Source organism: Enhydra lutris, unplaced genomic scaffold (genome assembly GCF_002288905.1).
Source record: "Enhydra lutris kenyoni isolate GAN:26980312 unplaced genomic scaffold, ASM228890v2 scaffoldscaffold12, whole genome shotgun sequence".
NCBI classification, from domain to species: domain Eukaryota; kingdom Metazoa; phylum Chordata; class Mammalia; order Carnivora; family Mustelidae; genus Enhydra; species Enhydra lutris.
In genome coordinates this window covers 20,638,416-20,659,504 of record NW_019154096.1, presented here as the reverse complement: position 1 = coordinate 20,659,504, position 21,089 = coordinate 20,638,416, and the positions used below count along the sequence as shown (strand labels likewise).

The 21,089-nt window shown below is 35.1% G+C and overlaps 1 protein-coding gene across 1 annotated transcript in view; it reads left to right on the top strand.

Annotated features, from left to right (window-relative positions):
• Nucleotides 1-21,089, top strand: part of LOC111144805 (catenin alpha 3) — a 1,765,227-nt gene that overhangs the window by 1,677,440 nt on the left and 66,698 nt on the right. Inside the window, exon 16 of the mRNA XM_022499291.1 lies at nt 18,556-18,661. Within this exon, the coding sequence (XP_022354999.1) occupies nt 18,556-18,661 (106 nt within the window). The remainder of the gene's footprint in view (nt 1-18,555; nt 18,662-21,089) is intronic.

Here is a 21,089-nt window from a genome sequence, read left to right as displayed (position 1 = left end):
GGCCTGTGTGTGTGTGTGTGTGTGTGTGTGTGTGTGTGTGTCTGTGTATTTATTCATATAAATTGTATGTACTTTGTTGCTGATCATTCTCTGTGAACTCACTCCCAGCCCAGAGCATTAAAAATAATTTCATTTGTATTTGAAAAATAAAGAACTCAAAGAAATTTGAATCAAGACACATCTTGGCTTATAAAAGGATTTTATCCCTTTATGAGTTCTCATAACTAAAGCATTTTAGAAGTTTCAGAAAAATATTGAGATTCTCAAGGAAAGTACACAGAACAGGTTTTAATTTTTTAATCTAGTCAAGGGAAACAGCCTTGAATCAATTATCCACAGTTTTCAACGTATAATCAAGGATTTTGACAATATTTAGATGTTGAATTGCCAAGCTATTAGCAACCAAGAGATTTGATTAGACATCCATATTAATAAACACCTGTCGTAATAGCATAACAGATGTTCTAGAAGCATAGCTGACCCAAAATGTAAATTTAAAGCTTTTGGTCATATTCCTCCACAATGTGATGCCTAAATTAAATTTCATTATTCTATTTGTTTTACTAAAACTCAACTGCTAAAATAATTTTGCTCAATAAAAAAGCATTTTTATTTTAAATTATTAAAGTATCTCTGAAATCAAAACGTATTGCCAAAATATCTGAAATTATCAGTTTAAAGTACATTACAGATGTGGTGTGTGGGTGTGTGTTTGTATTTATATATATGTATCTATAAATGTGTGTGTGTGTATATATATATGTATATATATTTAGGATCAATTATTTTAAATTTGTGGTCCTTGAGAGCATGTAATTTTAGTTGATAATCACATATATAAGTCACTCATGGATATATAATTTTTGACAAAGTTTTATTTATTTGTTGAACACTGGTCCACTCGATACAATGGTTTCTATAATGTAGTAAGGTATTGAAACTAATACATTCTCTTCCCCTAGGACCACATTCCATGAAAGCAATATAGATAAATATTATGTGTAAAGAAATATTTATATCTGAATAAATGTAATAAGTAAGCAATATGTATTATCAAAGAAACAAATGCATATATAAAACCAAAAATAAGTATGAACCTAGCTGAGAGGGGTGTTTTATTATACAAATGTGCTTACTTTTCTCAGTACAACTCCAAACATGGGAAATTTCTTATGCACACTTATATGATATTTAGGCAAGTATCAATTTAAGGGAGTATGTATCAGTTAATGATGTACTAGTTAACTATAACTATTTCTTGTCTCAAGAAATCCCAACATCATATGCAGGTTAAGTATTCATGTGTCTCCGTAGGAACTTGATTGACGTCTAACCCATTTTAAAGAAGTAGTAACTGTTTCTGTGGTGGTTTCCTCACTCCAGCCCCCCCAATGGCAGCAAATTGGCATCTAATTCCTACTGGTAAGGGCATCAGTTTTGATAGAAACTTGTTATAAATGGAGTAGTAGGAAAATCCAAGGATAGTGCTTAAAATAAATAGCTGAGGGGACAAGGATGGGGTGACAAGAATGACAGCCTGAAAGTTGTCTATAGGGAGACAAGACTTTGTTTTATAGAATACTGAGCTATATGTATATTTTCTCAGGTGATGGTAAATTAACCATACTGAATATTTCAGAATTGCTTAGAACCCTGAAATTTATACCTGTTTCCATTAACTGATTTATTTTTATTCATAATCATGGTTAGATAATAAAACATTTAGTTCTGCACTGAAGCTCAAATACCATCTTAGGATAAATTCAGTTCAAACTGAAGTTTGAAATACAAATGGCAGTGTTTCTCTCCCTTCTTCCCCTCTCTTCTCTCTCACTACCCTTCCATGAAGCTACCGAGTCTTCCACAGCCTATGTTGAGCAGTCTCAATTCTGCCACCTTAGTTTTTTTAATAGAAACTTGGCTCTAAGTCTTTCAAAATTTCCCCCTCTATCAACTCTGCTTGTTGCTGAGATTACATGAGAGGGTTCAGATTGTTCTCTCAACCTTTTATGCTATCTTCTTTCTGTAGAGCCAGGGAATTTCTCTAAGAACACTGAGTCACATGAGCTTTCCCATGTGAGTAAATCTTGACTGTAGCGTCAGGTGTTTTCTCCTTGTCTCTTTTCTTCCTCCCTTGTTTGGATCCAATAAAGCAAGCTTATTAGTTGCTACTTTCATATAAAGAAAGGTTTTTTTTTTTTTTTTCCTTCTTCCTCTTTGCTTGTTCATTGTGTTAATTTTTTTAAATGTCCTTTTTCTTCCTCAGTATTCTAGAATGTATTTTTCAGAAAATACAATGCCATCTTAACAAACATGCCAAATTCCTGAATCTAACCTTTCATTCTCACAGGAGATGCTTTCTGTGTTGCTCCAAAGAGCAGAGCTAGAACCACTGTGAGGAATTCAGGAGTACTTTCTTCAGTTTAAAGAAATAGCTAACAGTTAAAACTCTCCATCTAACAAAAAGAAACCTATCCCATAGGGTTATCAGCCCCCAGTGTGGAAATATGCCATCAGAAATTAGAGAACTATTAGTCATGGAGGTTGGATAAATTGTTTACAGTTGAGGGGACCTAGGCTAATTGGCCATCAAGTTCCTGTTCAACTATCAGTTTCTATAATTCTCTAGCTCAAAGACATTTGTGATTATAAAGTATCATGATTCATGTCCACTCTGATTAGCTATTTTTCATTCACTTGTTTCATTTTACTTATTTTCATCCTTTAATATCACTATGTATGGTTTATTGTACTTATGCAAGGAAAAAATTAGTTCCTTTGGGAATACTCTTAGATCACTTTTATAACTCTAGCTGGACTCTAAGTTGTAAGACCTATATTTGTTTTCTTATTCACATTCAACTATTATTATTATATGGTTTCTCCTGTCAATTCCAAACTTGGTACAGACATTAATTATTTTGTCCTTCAACTAATATTCTCTGTCCCAACCAAGTATTTTATCACATTACTCAGTTTTATTTCATCTTGCTATTATTAACATCTGAAACTGTCTTATTATTTATTTTACATGTTTATTTGCCTCTCAATTTTACCATATATATGTATTTACCATAAATATATATTTGCCATGTATATCTTACCAAATATATATAGTTTTCAAACCTCAAGGATAGAAATGCCTACGAAAAACCCTGGTCTATAGTTAAAATTCACAATAGTTATTTTTAATGAATAAATTCATGAATAAATAGATGACTGGATGAACTATTTTTCTACTTTTGCATCTAACAGCTTATGATGTAATAGGGAAGACATTCTTTGCCCAAACAGTCTTTCTATAAGAGTGACATCTCCATCCATTTTGTGTTACAGAGAATAAGGGTCATGCCTTATTGATGTTTCTGTCCATCATATTGCCTAGCAAAGTACCTCACACATCACCAATAATCAATAGCTATCATTTAAATGAGTAAGTTAATTAGCACACTTCTTGGAAGTAAAGTAGCTTTTCCTAAAGAGTCCTAAAAACTGGAATCTTTTGTGATTAAAGATAGGAGAAAGATGGGCTATGTTTTTGTTTTGGGACCCAAAAAAGGAGGAAAGAAACTACAACCTGGCATAGTATTACCATAGGGTGAGAATTAAAAGTTCTAGGTTTGACTGACCCCCTGCTCTGCCAATTCCTGAATGTGTAAAGGTGATTGAACCATTAGCTTACATGAAGCATCAGTATTCTTTCTTTTCTTTCTTTTTTTTTTTTTTTTTTGTAATTGGGACTGATAATCTGTCATTCTTATACTGTGGGTTTGTTAGTATATCAAAATCAATATATATCAAAATCAATAATCTGTTGGAAAGTGCTTTTTAGTTTATAAAGTATCATACAGTTCAAACTTACTGTTATGGGTAATATTAAAACATCTATGAAACCAAAGGTCCATAATCTGTTTTATCCACAAGTAAGACCAACAGATATGCCCAGTTTTAATTAGCAGCAGAATGGGGGGAGAAAGGAAAAGGGAATAGGCAAAGAATAAAAGAGAATACAACAAAAAGAGAAGAAGATAAAACATACAAGGAGAGATTGCGCAGAGAGGGTATGAGCAGGAGGGAAACAGAGAAGAGGAGGTAGAACCAAGAGAGAAAATGATTATATCTGATAGGGATTTGAGAGTGGCACCCATGGTGACCGGTAGGCTAAGATCCCTAAACTGGGGCTTCATCCATTTCCAAGAAATAGGTTGTGTGAGGCCAGAGATGAGGTAGAGATGTGTGTTTCAATCCAACACAAGGTTAGCCAAGACGAAGTGTCATTCTATGGAAATGGGTAAGTCCCATTGCCAGAGATAATACATTATGTACTTGTTCATTGTTAAGATAAAAACTGCAACAAAAATATATGTGCATGGTTATGAAGAATCTTTCTCATGTGGTTGATATGGAACTTTGATTCCAAGAGCCATATTGTGGCAGAAGGCCCCCATCTAGTAGTGGGGTATGTCTTCAGAATCCTTATATAAACTACAGTGCATATGATTTGACTGCTCTTTACGTTTATTCAACTTGGCCCAGCAGTAGCCTCTGCAATTCTACCAGTCTGGCCTGGCACACCTTCCCACAGTTAGTTATCATGTGCATGGCTTAATGATGGGAACATAACCTTTGAAAAGAAAATGAAATTGTTAATCTCACTTCGGTGATCCTTGGGAGCTATCTGAGTCTGTGCAGCACCAGAAAGGGTGCCCAAGCTCAACTCTCAGAAGACAGAGCAGAACCTGTAATTCCCAGCCCTTCAAGTATTTGCCATGTTTCTAGAAATAGCAGCTATGTTTAAAAATAAGTTGTCCTTTTGTTCCTTGGGCTTTTTTTCTTATTTGTAATGTTTTCTGGTTTTCAATTTGAAGTCGCCTTTCACCTTTAGTTCTTTGCTGCTCTAAAAAGGCACCTAAAAATAATTCTTGTTGTCTTTACTATAACATCTGTGCTTACAGGAATAAACTGTTTTTGGTTGTTCTTTAACTTATGTAATGCTTTCTTCTCTTATACCCAATAAAGTTAGGAATGATAAAAATATGTTCTTATGGAAAAATTTTAGAATAAAATAGTGTCTCAGGATAATCATCCATTGCCTCCTTTCAGTTGCTTATTTAGGTGATTATCCATTGTAAATTTGATATTTATTTCGAACCTTTTAAATAAATATACTTTTATTAATAGTTCTCTTTCATGCCTCTGGCAATCTATTGTTTGGTTTACCTAATAGAGGCAAGAATACAAAATAAACTTCATAGTTTTGTATTCTTTTCTTTGCAACTGGGATAAGGGAATTGATTAACTTATCTCTTGAAATATTTATTTTTGAAAGAACTATACGTAAGTTCATGGCTTGTCTCCTTACTGCATTCCCTGACTCCAAATGTTCTGGGAAACCTAAGTATGAATTATCGATGGACCATTTCCCAATAAGCTTAGAGTCTTACTTCAAGAGCTGAGACATGTATATACATAACTCTAAGGCAGGAATGGATGACAATCTCAAGAGAGGTACTGTAAGATGGCAGAAATGTTCAGGGAGATTAAATATGCATTTCCTGCTTTAGGCAACTGGAAAGACTTTCTGGAAAAGATAACATTGAGCTATGTGTTTAAATGGTGCTTTCTAAAGTGGGGTTGTTAGCTATTCAGTTGGACAGTGGAAAGGAGACATTTGAAATTTTATTTACGTTTGTAATAAAAAACGTTAAGAATTGTATTCTTACCAGTATTTCGTATATGACTGATGCTGATAGTCTACTGCGTATTGCAGACAAGAGTCTAGAAGGATTGATTATGGTACCTTCACTTGTTCAATAACTTTCCACATATCATAGTTAATGTGTGCCTTGTTAGCTGGATTTATGAATTATATTCCAGTATAATAACTAATTTCAACTAAGCTAACTTTCATTATTTTGGATCTGTTTTTTAAATTTTTAGAAAAAGAAATGTGGATAGAGGATAATTAAAAGGGAAATATTTCCAAACAAAGAAAAAGATGTCAGAGTTGATAATTCTCTTTCTTTCTAGGAGGAGATATTGATTAGCCACATTACAAAGCTAAAATCAATGATGAACTCGTAAAAATTGACAGGAACTGGGCCAATAAAATTAATTGTCATGAAGACTGCTTGAAGAATGGATTTGTATTCTCTAAAACTCATGTTAAATTTCTCCTTCAGGGTATATTGTGTCTTGAGGTTGTTTTTAATGCCATTATCATTAGCAAGATATTTAAAGTAGTTTCTTCAGCTTTAATTGATCTCTTTAAAATTTATATGTCTATGTACCTTTTATAATAGGCATAATTTATTAGCACACATGTACTGTAAGTAAATATGTATAGAGAGACGGGCTGAAGGTAAAATATGTTATCTCATGCTATGCTCGACAGAGCAAGCTAAATAAAGGCCCCAAAGCAACCTATTTGGCTAAAACTATGAATGTTTTTCTGTTCAAAACACCAAAATTTCAATGTTAAGAGGGGATGTCTTAAGAATGCTAGCTCTTGGCATAAGCATATTAACTTTCTTGGAACTGATCCCATGGAATAGTCACAGTCTTAATGATTTTAGCCTCTGGGAAAATGTCATTTTTTTCCCCCATTGGGGAAAAAAGTTATTCAGCCCTAGTCTGTCAGCCATAGAAACAAATTCTCTGTGCTTCCTCTTGAGAGTAATAAATTTGGATTTTATTCAGAATAACCATCTTATCATATGGCCGTTGATGTTCTGGTTTCCTATTATTTTCTTCTCAAATATACCACCTTCCCCTTAATTGGAGACCCAGTATCTCATATTTCAAGGAATAGTAAAAAAAAAAAAAAAAAAAAAAAAAAATACATGGGGATTTAGGGAGGAGCTCTAGGCAGGAGAGAAAGACAGCTATCTCAGTCAAGTTCAATATGCTTGCATGCCATCATTAAAGTTTTCAAAAGAATTTCGGGAAACCTTTGAGGCCTATTTTCAGAAAGAGAACAGGCAGGCCCTGAATGAAATAGACCCCCATAGAGAAGGGAGGAGGAGATCTGTGGTCCCATGCAAACTGACACTTTGACCCAAGGCACTGCTGAGACAGCCCCAAAGCACCCATGCCTAACAAAGAACAAAAGAAGTCTAGAACATTTAAAAAAAAAAAAAAAAGGGCGGGGAGGAAGAGAAAAAGAAAATCTAAGCCCCGACTTTCTTTTCTATTCCTTTCTATTGTAATTTTGGTTTAATAAGAAATAAATCATTAAGCACACTGTTCGAAACTGGGTTATGTTCCTTTTAACATAGTTCAGTCTGATATCGACGTGTGACCTTCCAGACTGAGCCCTCCAATATAAAAGCAGGTCTAAATAACTAAGTATGGCATGCGTCTATTTTATTTCAAGGCAAGAAATTTTTGGGGCCAAGCCGGCACACACAGACAAGAGGGTGGGCCGCACAGCTGGGAATGATGCTGCATCGTGCGGTTTTACAATGATACTGATTTAACATCTCTTAATCGAGGAACCGTTAAGTATTAGATAAATAATGCGGTATTAGGCCTGACAGAGGGAGGAAGTAAGAAAATAATGTGTGTCTGAAACTAGAGCAGGTTATTCCATTCATATTTTCAAACCATACCTTTTACTTTAAAGAAATCAGCTTTGGGTCACTGCACAATACAATAAATTCAATAAAGCATACAAATCAATGGAGAGCAGCAATAGTGGCACATTAACATGAAAACCAGCTGCCTAAAACAGTGTATTGTCACACTCAATTGGAATAAGCCATATGAAAATGGTGGGCTTTGTAGTATCTTAAAATTTAATAAACGATAGCTATCTCCAACTAGGGTAGAGAAAGGAGGGAGGCCTTGCCAAAGATCGACTGGCAGTTTCCTTTATCTCAGAAGCAAGTAAGAAGGCCAGATGCTGGTGGCAAGCTAGACCCTGGAACCACCTGTGTCCAACGTATTAACTGTGGTAGGTCTTGACTAAGTTAGTGACCCTTTCACCCGCTATGTTTCTTCAGCAGGACCTTAGGATAACATAAGGCTATCACCAGAATAGGAAGTGAGCTGGTATGTAGGCTTAAGGAGGTCAAATGCTAAATTATATTATTTTCATAAATTGAAAGTGATTATTTTCTAAACCCATAAAATTTGGTCTGATATTAAAGGAGCAGGAGCAGCCAGTATATCACAGTGGTTTAAGGGGAAGCTGGAAAAAATGCCCAGGCTCTGTAAGAGATCATATACATGATTAATGCTGAAGCCAATGCCAACAGGAAAAAGAGGTACTCCCACAGTCAGAGAGTGTGATTGTATTTACAGTACATTGGCTTTGATTAATGTGCACACTCAGAGAAGTAATGTGTGGAAGGCCAGGAAAGACCTGTTTTCAAATGTTGGTGCTGAGTACAGATTTCCCATTATGTCCTGAGAGGGTATTGATGAATAATGACTTAAAGTCTTTTTTGGGGGAGAGGATGCCAAAGAGGTTACTTTCCCATGCACGGGGTTGGATATAAAGTGACTTCCTTGTCAATGCTCACTACCCTTATGAGTCTGGAGAGCCACCAGTGAGAAGTTTATCCCTTAATTCAATTTCAATAACCAATAATTTGCAAGACGTATCTTAAGTGATTTAAACTGTAATGTTCTCCCTAAATGACCCCTTTTGGTATGCAGTGGATAGAGTTTCTCAATGTCTTATGTTTATATGTTTTGTTGTTTTTTTTTTTTAAGATTTTATTTATTTATTTGACAGACAGAGATCACAAATAGGCAGAGAGGCAGGCAGAGAGAGAGGAAGGGAAGCAGGCTCCCTGCTGAGCAGAGAACCCGATGTGGGGCTCGAACCAAGGACCCTGGGATCATGACCTGAGCTGAAGGCAGAGGCTTAACCCACTCAGCCACCCAGGTGCCCCATGTTTATATGTTTATAGTTTCTCAATGTCTTATGAAAATATGTTCCAGAGTTTTCAAAGCCTGTAGGTCCCAAAGAAAAAGTGACAACATGTAATCATCACCTGAAAAACTTTCCCCACCCACCCAAGAGAGGATGCCTTTCCTCCTCTCACCCCAGGCTAGAGTCTGATGTGCTTTCAGTGATTGTGTGTGTTTCCTGTGTAGCCCTGGGAGTAAAGAAAAGCATGCTAAAATTAATGTGTAGTGTATGGGGGAGGGGGAAGGAGAGCACCACCAAGCCCATGAATTATCTCTCTAGGTAACTCTGCTTTTTCCAGATTTCCAAATTTCTCCAGGCCTCACTCTTTGATATGAATTGTAAGTAAAAGAACATACAGCTAGCAAACCATTAAGAACCAAGAACTGGACACTTTTACTGGCTGTTAGAATAATACAGATCATGTAAAAAACAAATAAACAAACAAACAAAAAGCCCCCAAAACAGAAATTAGCAAGCTGGAGAAGCATCCACCATAGCACCATCAATTTGCTCAGCTGATTTGATCTATGTCCAGAAAAACCAGTAACTCCCTCATAGGACCCAAGTCAGACTACTTGGTATTAACTCATGAGGACTGTGGTAAACAATAATAGGTCTCCAAGATGACTACCTCCTCATCCCATGAATCCTGTGAACCTATGAATGTCACCTTCTATGCAAAAGAGAATTTGTGTTGTTGTTGATTTTTAAAGATTTATTTATTTAGGAGAGGAGGAGAGAAAGAGTGGGAGGAGGGACAAAGGAAGAGGGAGAGAGAGATTCATGCAGACTCCGTTGGGAGACCAATGTGGGACTTGATCTCATGACCCTGAGCTCAAGACCAAGATTTGTACACTTAACTGACTGTGCCTCCCAGGCATCCCGCAAAAGAAACTTTGTAATTGCAATTATATTGGTGATATTGAAGTGGGAAAATAATCCGGTATTATCTGGGTGTGTTTGAAGTAATCACAGAGGTCTTTACAAGAAGGAGCAGGAAGTCAGAAAGGAGAAAGTCACTAATGTGATGACAGATTTGCAATTACCTTCATTGTTGCTTAGGAGCTGGAGGAAGTAGCTACAAGCCAAGGGACACAGGTGGCCTCTTGAAGCTGAAAAAGGCAAGGGAATGGACTCCCCCTCATAGACTCCATCCAGAAGGAACCAGCCTATCGGCACCTTGATGTTAGCCTCATGAAACTAACTTATTTTGGAATTCTGACCTCCAGAACTGTAAAATAATAGATTTTTGATGTCCTAAGACACCACTTTGGGATAATTTGTTATAGTAGAAATAGGAAACTAATACAAGGACTCTGTGAGGAAGGATTAGCAGACCAACTGATACAAGATAGGATTGCAGTTCTGGAGACAGAGGGAGCAGTGAGAATCAGAATCAATGCAGCTCCCAACTCTAGTTTTCCCTTTAGGTCAGCATGGGCATGTCCTTACCTTTAGAAGAACAGATGAGAGCAGCAGTGTTTCTCAGATGTCTATGATCTTTAGATGTGATACAAAAGCAGTTTATTTAACTGGTCATAAATGGGGCTGAGGTCGCTAGAAAAAGCTTCTACCTACACACAACAATTGTCGCCAGTTTTAGAATCTTCAAATGAATATTAATGTCTTCATTTTTGGTTCTAGAAAAGCTTCTGGTAGTCAGTCATGGACTCCTACCAGTAGGCTATATCTCTCTCAATCGAAAGTCAAAAGTGCAGCTGGGAGAGAAGAACACAATTGTGACCTCTTCTCTTCTCTTCTCTTCTCTTCTCTTCTCTTCTCTTCTCTTCTATTCTCTTCTCTTCTCTCTCTTCTCCCCTCCCCTCCCCTCCTCCTCTCCCCTCCCCTCTCCTCTCCTCTCCTCTTCTTTTTTTTCTTTTTTCCCCTTAGACAGATCTGCTTTCAGTATGAGAGAGAGAGAAAAAGAGAGAGAGAGAAAGGTTAAGTTGCTGATAAAAGAAATTTAATCAAAGGAGAGGTTAGTTATTTCATAACTTTTGGAACTGGTCAGATAGACAGAATATGATGCTTTAATAGAACCCCGTACAGAAGGGTGCCTAGGAATCTTGTTCTTGTGTACTTCCTTACGATGTATGAAACATTCCACTGACTCAGAGCTATCCATTGAATTTCAGTGCTTCAACATGAGTACTGACAGAAAACCTATGATGATATTTCCACCTACATGATCTCTTTTTAATTGGTTCTGAAGGTAGTAATGACTTAAAATCCTTGCTTTTAAATTTAAACCAACCAATATTCATGTAACTTGAAGAAAAGTTAAGAAACTTTGAGCTTGTATGCTCCTGTTTCCTTATTTATAGGGAAAAGATAATAGATTCTAGAACAGAACATAATAGATTCTTGAAACAGATAATAGATTCTAGGAACACGTAAGGCAGCATAACTTGTCTTCTGCATAATTCTGGGAGTATCTGTGATATGATGGCTACTCTTAAATTTGTGGGTGATGCACAGTGCTGGGTGTGAGAATTGAGTGAGAAAGTTGAGCATTTTAACAGTTCCTGGAACACAGTAATTTCACAAAAACTTTTTTAATTATGTATGCTTTCAGTATAAAATTATACAAAAAGTAGTGAAATCTTCACACTTAGGAAGAACTGGGGAAGGTTGTCTGTGTTACAAAAGACAAAAACAAAAACATCTGATTAGCTGGTCTCTTCTTTGCCTACAAGTGAAAAACAAACTTTGCTAAGGAAATACTTTATTTTAATTCTACTTCTGCTTCCTCCAGGTATTTAGGGTTTGGGGACCTTAAGGAGACATCATTAAATCCTTCTCTAAATGTTATAGTCTGTTTAAGATTTGATACAATGCTAACAAATTGTATCAAATTGGAGAATTTGAGGGCTGAAGAACAGAAAAGATTTATAGTATACGTATATGTATATGTATATGTATATATGCCAAATATATATATATACACACACATATACGTGTGTGTGTGTGTGTGTGTGTGTGTGTATTTTTTAGAAAACCAGTTTTTAGATTTAAAGAGGGGAGTTCCTACCTCCTATATGCACGCCCCATATACAAAATTACAATAACAGCAGCGATAGCAATAATTATAACAATAACTTAAAGTATTTTCTATGGGTTGATCCCCCCCAAAAATCTCTGAAATAAGCCCTGTCCTTGTTTCATAAACAAATACAAGATTGAGCATGAAAGACCATCATCACCATGCACAAAATAAAACTTACATAGGTTTTAACTTTAATAATAGACTATCAACAATGTGATCATTTCAAAACAAAAAAGACAATTGGTGTTCTGCCCAGGCAGAGTATATGTCTCATAACTTCAGCTGTATTGGTAAGAGCCTTGGTTCTTTCCCAATTTTCTGAAGTGTTTGGTGACATCCAAAATACCCTTCACAGGAACACAGACTTTAGTTGCTAAAAACAAAATATAGGATTTTAACATCTCTGGGAATATGTACTTAGGAAATGCTGTAAAACCCTTTTATTTTGTTCCTGTATCCAAATAGAATATATATCCCAGCCTTCTTTGTAGCTACATGAGTCTATGTTTCTAGATTCTGGAATATGGGTGGAGTGATGTGTTCCAATTCTTACCCTGATCCTTCAAATTTCCTGTGAGATTCTGATTTATTTCTCAAGTCAGACGTGTGGGTACTGTGGTCCAGCACAGCCTTAGAGAGGAGGTTATCTTGGGGCTGGAAGACAGGTGCTTCACTGGCTATGCATTGTATCATCCACCCTGACTGTGATGTGAGATAGGAATACATCCCATTAGGTTAAGCCACTAAGATATTTTGATGTTACAGCAGTTAGACTACCCTGAATAATATAGAACCAGAGGAGCAGAAATGAAAAAAAAATATATGTACATAACTCTCAGACAATGTTTACCTTCTTTCATGGGGCAACCAACCCCTTTTCCTGACTTGAATCCCAAAGGTTCTTTAGGATACTAATTGCTCAGGATGATGTTAGCGGATTACTCACTTGCTGATTTTTCAATGACTTTTAGAGTCCTCAAAATTTGAAAATAACACTTTACAAGAGAAAGTAACATCCAGAGGGAGAGAGTTGCCTAATTAAAATTATATGTTTGAATAGTAGGAGAACAGGGTGTCCTTGCTTGAGTCTGGTACCTCTATCTCATCATTTTTGGTTGCTTCCTGATAATTACTTTTTTTTCTTTTGTATCTAATTTCAGTATTACAAGTAAGAGAATTCTGATGGTACTCTTGTAGAGCTAAATCACTTATCTTGGGAGGTTTATACCACCAAAAAGATGTCACTAAATATAAATAAACTCCTTAAAAGGAATTAAAGAACAGCCTTGAACAACAACAATGACTCTGAACACACAGTGTATGAGACTATATATTTTATAACCTAATGAAAGGATATTATGAACAAGGTTATACAGAGTTATGTAGTCATCAGGTATAAGAAAGGACTCAATTGAATCAAGTCTGTTCACATTGACAAGTACTGTAATTTTTAAATAAAAAAGGCAAGCAGAAAATTTTTTGTAATACTGTTATTGATAAAGGGATTCAGAGAAAAAGTAACATTTGTTGAGCAACTAATATGTGCCAAATATTGTAGAAATTACATGATATTGTGCATCCTTACCATGTGGCAAGTATCACAGTCATTTTAAAGAAGAGAAAATAAGTTCAGATCAACTGTTATTTACCCAAGGCTACATAGCTAATAAGTAGCAGAACTGGGATGCAGGCAAAATGTATTTACTGAGCCCATATTCATTTCACTCTATTCAATAGAGTTGAGATAGTAATATCAAATTTGAGTGTTAAAATTAGATAAAACAACTCTGTCTAAAGTTAAGATTTTTAGATGAAAGTTCTATATCTTGTATTATAAATAATCATCCAAATCCAGTCTCCCCTCTAACATGGCTTATGTAATGGCTGAGTTGGAGTTTGATGTTAAGAATCCAAGAAAGCAGAAGAGGAAGGAAGGACGGGTACTGAGATGAGTAACAGAGGAAAAGTAATGGTATCTCGAGAAAGAAATCCCAAGACTATAAGGTACTTTAAATGTCTATGTAATGTAACATATCATTATTTTGTTGGGTCTAGGAGATAGACTTAGGTTGTAATTCTTAAGGCTATTGTGCATGAGAAAATGGCTATTGGTGAACCTCTTAACCACCCAGCACCTAGATCTAACCCTCATCTTTGCTCTCTACTGCATTCATGGTAACTGTCATCAATGTCTAAGGAGATCTTTACAATATTTTTCCCATGTTTATTTTATTATATTTTATTGAGGTATAACCGACATATAACATTAGTTTCAGGTGTTAATAATTGACTCTATTATATATATAAACTCCATCTTCTTTATTCATTCATCTGTTGGTGGACATCCAGGTTCTCTTGCCATTTGCAATGACGTGGATGGAACTAGAGAATATTAAGCTAAGCAAAATCTGTCAGTCAGAGAAATACAATTATCATATGACCTCTTTGATATGAGGAATTTGAGAGGAGAGGTAGAGCAGGGGTTCATGGAGGGTAAGGGAGGGAAAAATGAAACAAGATGATATTGGGGAGGGAGACAAACCATAAGAGACTCTTAATCTTAGGAAAAAAAACTGAGGGCTGCTGGGGGTGAGGCGGGTGGAGGAGGGATGGGATGGCTGGATGGTGGACATTGAGGAAGGTATACGCTATGGTGAGCGCTGTGAATTGTGTAAGACTGATGATTCACAAACCTGTACCCCTGGGGCAAATAATACATTATATGATAATTTAAAAATTAAAAAATTGATTTGATATTTGTATAGTGAAATTATCACGATAAATTAGTTAATAATTAAAATTAATATTTTAATCTTGCCTTAGTGTGTTTTATTGAAAGAAGTATAAGATAGTCATTAAAGGCAGATTCTGTGGCTAGATTGCCTGAGGTCAAATACCATCTCTAATAGTTATCACCTGTGTTATTTAATAAAAGATATATTTACCATCTCTCTCCTTCAGTTTCCTCATCTGCAAGACAAGGATACTAATAATAATTCTAAATGTATAGTGTTATTATAATGATCAAATAAGTTTGTGTATGGAATAATGTCTAGCACATAGAAAATGCTAACTATATTAGCTATTATTATGAAACAAACTATATAGTATCATTGTATTCATCTACTAAGTGAACGAAAACATTATGGGACTTACTTTACATAAACATCAAAGAGAAGAGGATTGAAGAGATAGATTTTGGTCTTGAAAAGGGTGTAATATTATGTTACCAAAAATTTAGGGACTACAAAATGCAAAACGTATAATGAAGCTTTTTTGTTTTGTTTTTAATCAGTGGCAAAAAATGTCAAATGATTTCATACATATTCTCTACCTCTGAAAAGACAAAATAAGTCTATAAAACTACGTATTTTTTTAAACCAGATCCCTACTTAACTGAGCTGTTACTGACCAGCTGTATCATCTCATTTCTTGTGCTGATCAAAAGAAAAAGAAAGGACAGGTGGATGCCAGAAACGGGGTGAGGATGTGGAAGGAATAATAGTCAAGGTTGGGGCAGCATCAAAAATAGCTGAAAGGTCTATGTTGCACCAATAAATTACGTTTCAAAGGTACCACTTTCACTTGCCTAAAAAATTTTTCCATGGCCTCAACATTGCTGGGTTATTGCAACCTTTGCCATTATACCTTCTAGCCCATAGTTAATGATTAGTTGCAAGACTCCCTACTCCAGAGCTAGATCTGCTCTCTTTTTGGAGGAAATAGATTATTATTGCAACCACTATTTATCAAAGGTTTCTGGCCTCCAGTTTCTTTAAAATATTTCTAAAGTTTATCCCATCCTCCTCTGGGTATCTTTCTCTGTCGGATCCACTCAATGATTTAAGACAAAATTTGCTGACAGGAGATCCTGAGAACCCATTATGGAAATGAAGACAGCAAAGAACCTTTGAATGTGTTTCCTAATTTAAAAAGCCTTCATTACATAGCATGTCTCAGGCTGGAATGTTGAAAATTTATCATAGTTTCAGTAATTGCGGCTTCCTCTGGAAGCTTGGCATGATATGGAATCATTTATAAAATGTGTATTTTGTTTGGCACTCAGTAGGAAGCTTGCCAGACAATACATTTAATTAGGAACATGAAGAAGAGAATAATTGTGGTCTGTCATAACGTATTACTTTTAAGTTCTACATGTTTCTAAGATAGTGGTCTCATAACAACGTATGAATTTAAAGCTAAAGGTAATTTCCCTTTCATCAGTCTAGGGTTTTTATATGGGGAAATATATTAATTTGATGGTGAAGTGTACATTAGCTGTATTCTTTAGATGTAACTCTTTGTCCATTGTTTAAGCTGCAGGAGTGTTCCCTGCTCTCCCTAGAAACAACCTTTGGCCATTGTTTAAGACCTGGAAAATTGATACATTGCCTTTCAAGCTTAGACAGCTTTATTTAAGCTCAACTTTCTCTAGAGATGCATCAAAAAAATGAAACGTGTTGCCTTTCTTGAAGATAACCATGTCCATAGCATCTAGTTCTGCCTGATGCACTAAGTAAATTTGATAAGAGCAACTTAAACATTGTCATAATTAATGCCAATTTTTAAAAAATTTACACAGCGACCTATGTCAGCAGTTTCAAAGAGAAGTATGGTAATAAGCGTATACTGAGGCCAGGTTTTCACTGTGTAAAACATACAGTTCCATTTTTTTCAGGAAAACTTTCTTATAATAAATTTGAGAGCCATCACAAGAAAAATGCAACAGAAGGGCTGTTTTGGCATACAGGGCACAAGCGTTTTGGTGTCCAGGTTTCTAAGTATAGAATACTCTTGTCATTTACCTTTGCATGAATCCTCTTCATCTTTTATTACTAGCCAGGGACAGTCTTCTTTGTGAGGAGAGATTTTCCTCTAACAATAAATCTTATTTAGATTTCACACGAGGGCATCTACTCTCAAGACCCGTCCAAGGTGTAAATAAGACAAGGACAGAGATTGTTTTCATTCCCCTTCTCTTCTAATGGCACTGTATTTTGGCCTCTCAGAATCTTCCTTTGCTCACACTGACTGGCTTAATCTTCCCCAGAGCCTCCCTCACTCTCTCTGCTCCTTTCAAAGCATCACAACACTTACTTTTTTGAGTGATTCCTTCAGGGTCCCAGTTTGTGCCATGACAAGGAACAGACACCAAATTGGAACAGTCAGTGTGTTGACAGAAGAGGGTAAGGAACTGGAGATAGGGAAAGGAGAGCTTGGGGTGTATGCAAGCTCCATTCATTCAGGTAATCATTTATTTTCAAGGAAAGAGAAGATAGAAAATAATATCTCCTTATGTGATCCCATAAAAGTGTAAGAAGTGCACTTCTTTCTTCTTACCTACTTTGTAAAATCCATAAATGATCCTACTTTTTATTCTGTGGCCTTTGGAACTAAAATTAAAGTTAACAATCAAAACAACAACAACTTGTGTTACTGAATACTTGTTTTTTAAAGCCATGTTCTGAGCACTTTTTAGACATTAGCTCATGTAATCCTTAGAATAACTCCATGCAGTGTGTGCTCCTATTACCACCAAAGAAACTGGGACACAGAGTAGCTGTTTATCTTGCTTAATTTGCACAAAACAGTAAGAAGTGGTCTGTTTTTGGAAACAGTCCAAGATAGTGGGACTCCAGATTCATACTTAGTGTTACTATGATATTACAATAAATTAACTGTGGAGAAGATACAATGTGGCAAAAACAAAATGCAATCAACTGAAAGATAGTTTAAAAAAAAAGTATTATAGAGGCACCTGGGTGGCTCAATTGCTTAAGCATTTGCCTTTGGCTCAGGTCATGATCTCAGGGTCACGTGATGGGCTCCCTGCTCAGTTGGGAGTCTGCTTCTCCCTTTTTCTCTCCCTCTGTATCTCCCCCTGCTTATGCTCATTGTTGTTGTTTTTTCTCTCTCAAATAAATAATGTATTTTATTTTATTTTATTTTTTTTTTAAGATTTTATTTATTTATTTGACAGAGAGAGATCACAAGTAGACAGAGAGGCAGAGAGAGAGAGAGAGAGAGAGAGAGAGAGAGGGAAGCAGGCTCCCTGCTGAGCAGAGAGCCCGACGCGGGGCTCGATCCCAGGACTCCGAGATCATGACCTGAGCCGAAGGCAGCGGCTTAACCCACTGAGCCACCCAGGTGCCCCCCAAATAAATAATGTATTTTAAAAAAGGATTATAAAGAGAAAGATTTAAAAACTAGACTTGGTGATGAAAATGCAATGTTTAATATATATAAAACATCCAAAATCTCATGTTGCCTCTTAGAATTAGGAAAAGACCTTCGATTTGAGATATCTACTATTAAAAATACCTGGGAATGAAGATCAAATGGAGTTCATCTTCTTGTCAGTATTTCCTGAATCTCAACACCATGGGACTTCCTTTTTTTTTTTTTTTCAATTTTTATTTAATATAAAATTGGTTTAATTGGTCTAATGGTTTCTCTCCAAAACTGAAGTATGTAAAGCGAATGGCCAGTATTCTGGGGAGCGAATCTCATGTGTGTGTGTCTGTGTCTATGTGTGTACTTGTATCTTAGCGTAAGACCCTACAACTTACAGGTATTCTTTTACTTTAAGGGGCAAAGGACCACTAAAGCATACAACTGATGTGATCTATGCGGCTAAAACGATATCAGAATCAGGATCAAGGATGGATGTCCTTGCTCGGCAGATTGCTAACCAGGTGAGTTCTCTACAAATGGACATGATGAAAGTCTGTGCTAATTGCTCTCTGCCATCTACCACTGATTGTAAAACAAAGTTGGATTTTTATGTGATTGGATTGGTTTTTCCTAAATTATTGTTTAAAAATCTTACTGCATAATTAATACATGGATAGTGGACAATTCATTCTAAGGCAGCTTAATTATTTCTTAAGGCATTATTATTATTATTATTTAGTGCTTTATTATTCCTTAGATTTTTGAGCTTCAAAGTTATATTAAAATTATTTAAAATACCAACTTTTTGAGTTTCAAATAAACTCATATTACTTTCATGGGCTCTAAGACTCAATGTTAGGCTTTTTTTTTTTTTTTCTTAATACCTTAGATTTCTTATTTTTGCTCTTCAGAAATCAGTACCTTCCAATATTCTATTATGTTAGGATTTTAATGTTAACAATATATTCTGGCATTCTATATAAAATTCTAAGACAAATAGTGATAGTAGAATACTAAAGTGAAGATATAAAATGTGGAAAGCATATATTCCTTACGGAGGCAAATGCTAAAGTTTCTAAGCTTGGCTTTAAAAACCCAAGCTTGGGTTTCTTCCTTTCCTTTTTTGTTTTATCTTTTTAACATTTTTAATTAAAGTATAGTTGACATACAATATTATATTCATCTCAGGTGTACAACATAGTGATTCAACATTTATATACATTGCAAAATGCTTACGTTATAAGTATAGTTGCCATCTGTCACCATACAAGGTTATTACAATATTATTAACTGTATTTCCTATGTTGTACTTCTCATCCCTGTGACTTATTTATTTTATAACTGGAAACTTGTACCTCTTAACTCCCTTCATCTATTTGACCCATCCCCCCACCCTCTTCCCTGTGACAACCAACAGTTTGTTCTCTTTTTTGCTTTGTTTCTTAATTTTAAATTATTTTTAAATTTTATTTTTTTATATTTTAATGAAGTATAATTAACATGTGGGATTATATTAGTTTCAGGTGCACAATATAATTGTTCAACAATTCTATACATGACTCACTTTTTTTCAGATTTCTCATGTCTTTGTTACAATTTTCTGAGCAGCAGCTACATTATTAATTACCTTTAGCCCAACATTAATTGAAAAATCTGTCAACTAGTTTAGTTAATGTATTGAGAAATATACTTAATGTTTTAAACTAAGTTATAGTATTGTTCATTTTTATAGTATTCACCTTCATAATATATATTTATTTTCCTTTGGGAAAAAAAGCACTTTTCTTTTTGATTTTGCAACTATTCTACATTATTTCTTGCTTATATACTTTGAGGGAAACTTTATTGGGCTGCTTCTTATTATGTACTTTTTTTATTCTCTGTTTTTTGAAACATGATCACCTTCAAAGTATATTATTAGATATTTCTAGATATGGGGAAAACAAACAAGAATCCTAACAGAGACAAACATTTTAAATATTTCTTGAATATACATATGTATATTTTAAGTATCTTGCTACCTTAAGCATTATAAGCATTTTGTTAATCTTTTTAGTATTTAGTATTTACAGTTAAACTGTATCCTAATATCAATCAAAATACAGTATAAATAGGTGATTGAAACACAAATCTACTGATAGTTTTCTGTATTACAGAATTTTTTGCATTTACTTTTATGAGAGAGACCAAGTAGAGTAAGTGAAACCATAATGCATTAGACAGATTTATGTGTGCTGATAACTTTTTAAATATTTAATACTTCCTGTCAATGTGCTTCTGTTTCTCTTAGAATGCAGTTTTCAAAGTTCAGAAAATTGTGTCACTTGGAAATTTTTTTTCTTATGTTGATCTTTTTTAATTGCATCAGATTCACCTCGCTATAGGTACTTTTATAATGTAGCTTTATTACATCATACTGTTGTTTTTAGCTTGATCCAAATCACATGGAAGAGAGTAAACGTATTGTCTTGCTTCCATAGCTTTCACATTTTAAAAGAAGGTTAAAGAAACAGTCATGGAATAATGAAAAATTATAGATGATCCACTTTGGCTCTTTCCACTTCATATAGGAGAGTAGTTTCAAATCACTTTTGTTCTGAGCAAATAGGGTTCTGAAGAATCAAAAATGATAATTATGAAGCTGACTCTTATTATAGAGATCATCTGGGGAGATTGTCTATGACTGTGTTTCTGATATTTGATAGATTAAAATTTCTAAAAAAAATTAGACAGCAAATAATATCTGAAATTTATTGTGGAATGCAGTTGAATAATATAAGCAAGACAATGTTCAGTGTCTGTGTATTATGAAAAGTATCTGCTGGAACATTGGTTCCTTTCTATTTTGAACAACCTAATTAGTTGAAAAATTTTTAACAATTTTTGTGATTCTTTCTAGTCTTTTACTACTAGAGTGTCAGAAGATCAAACATCAACAACTTTTCAATT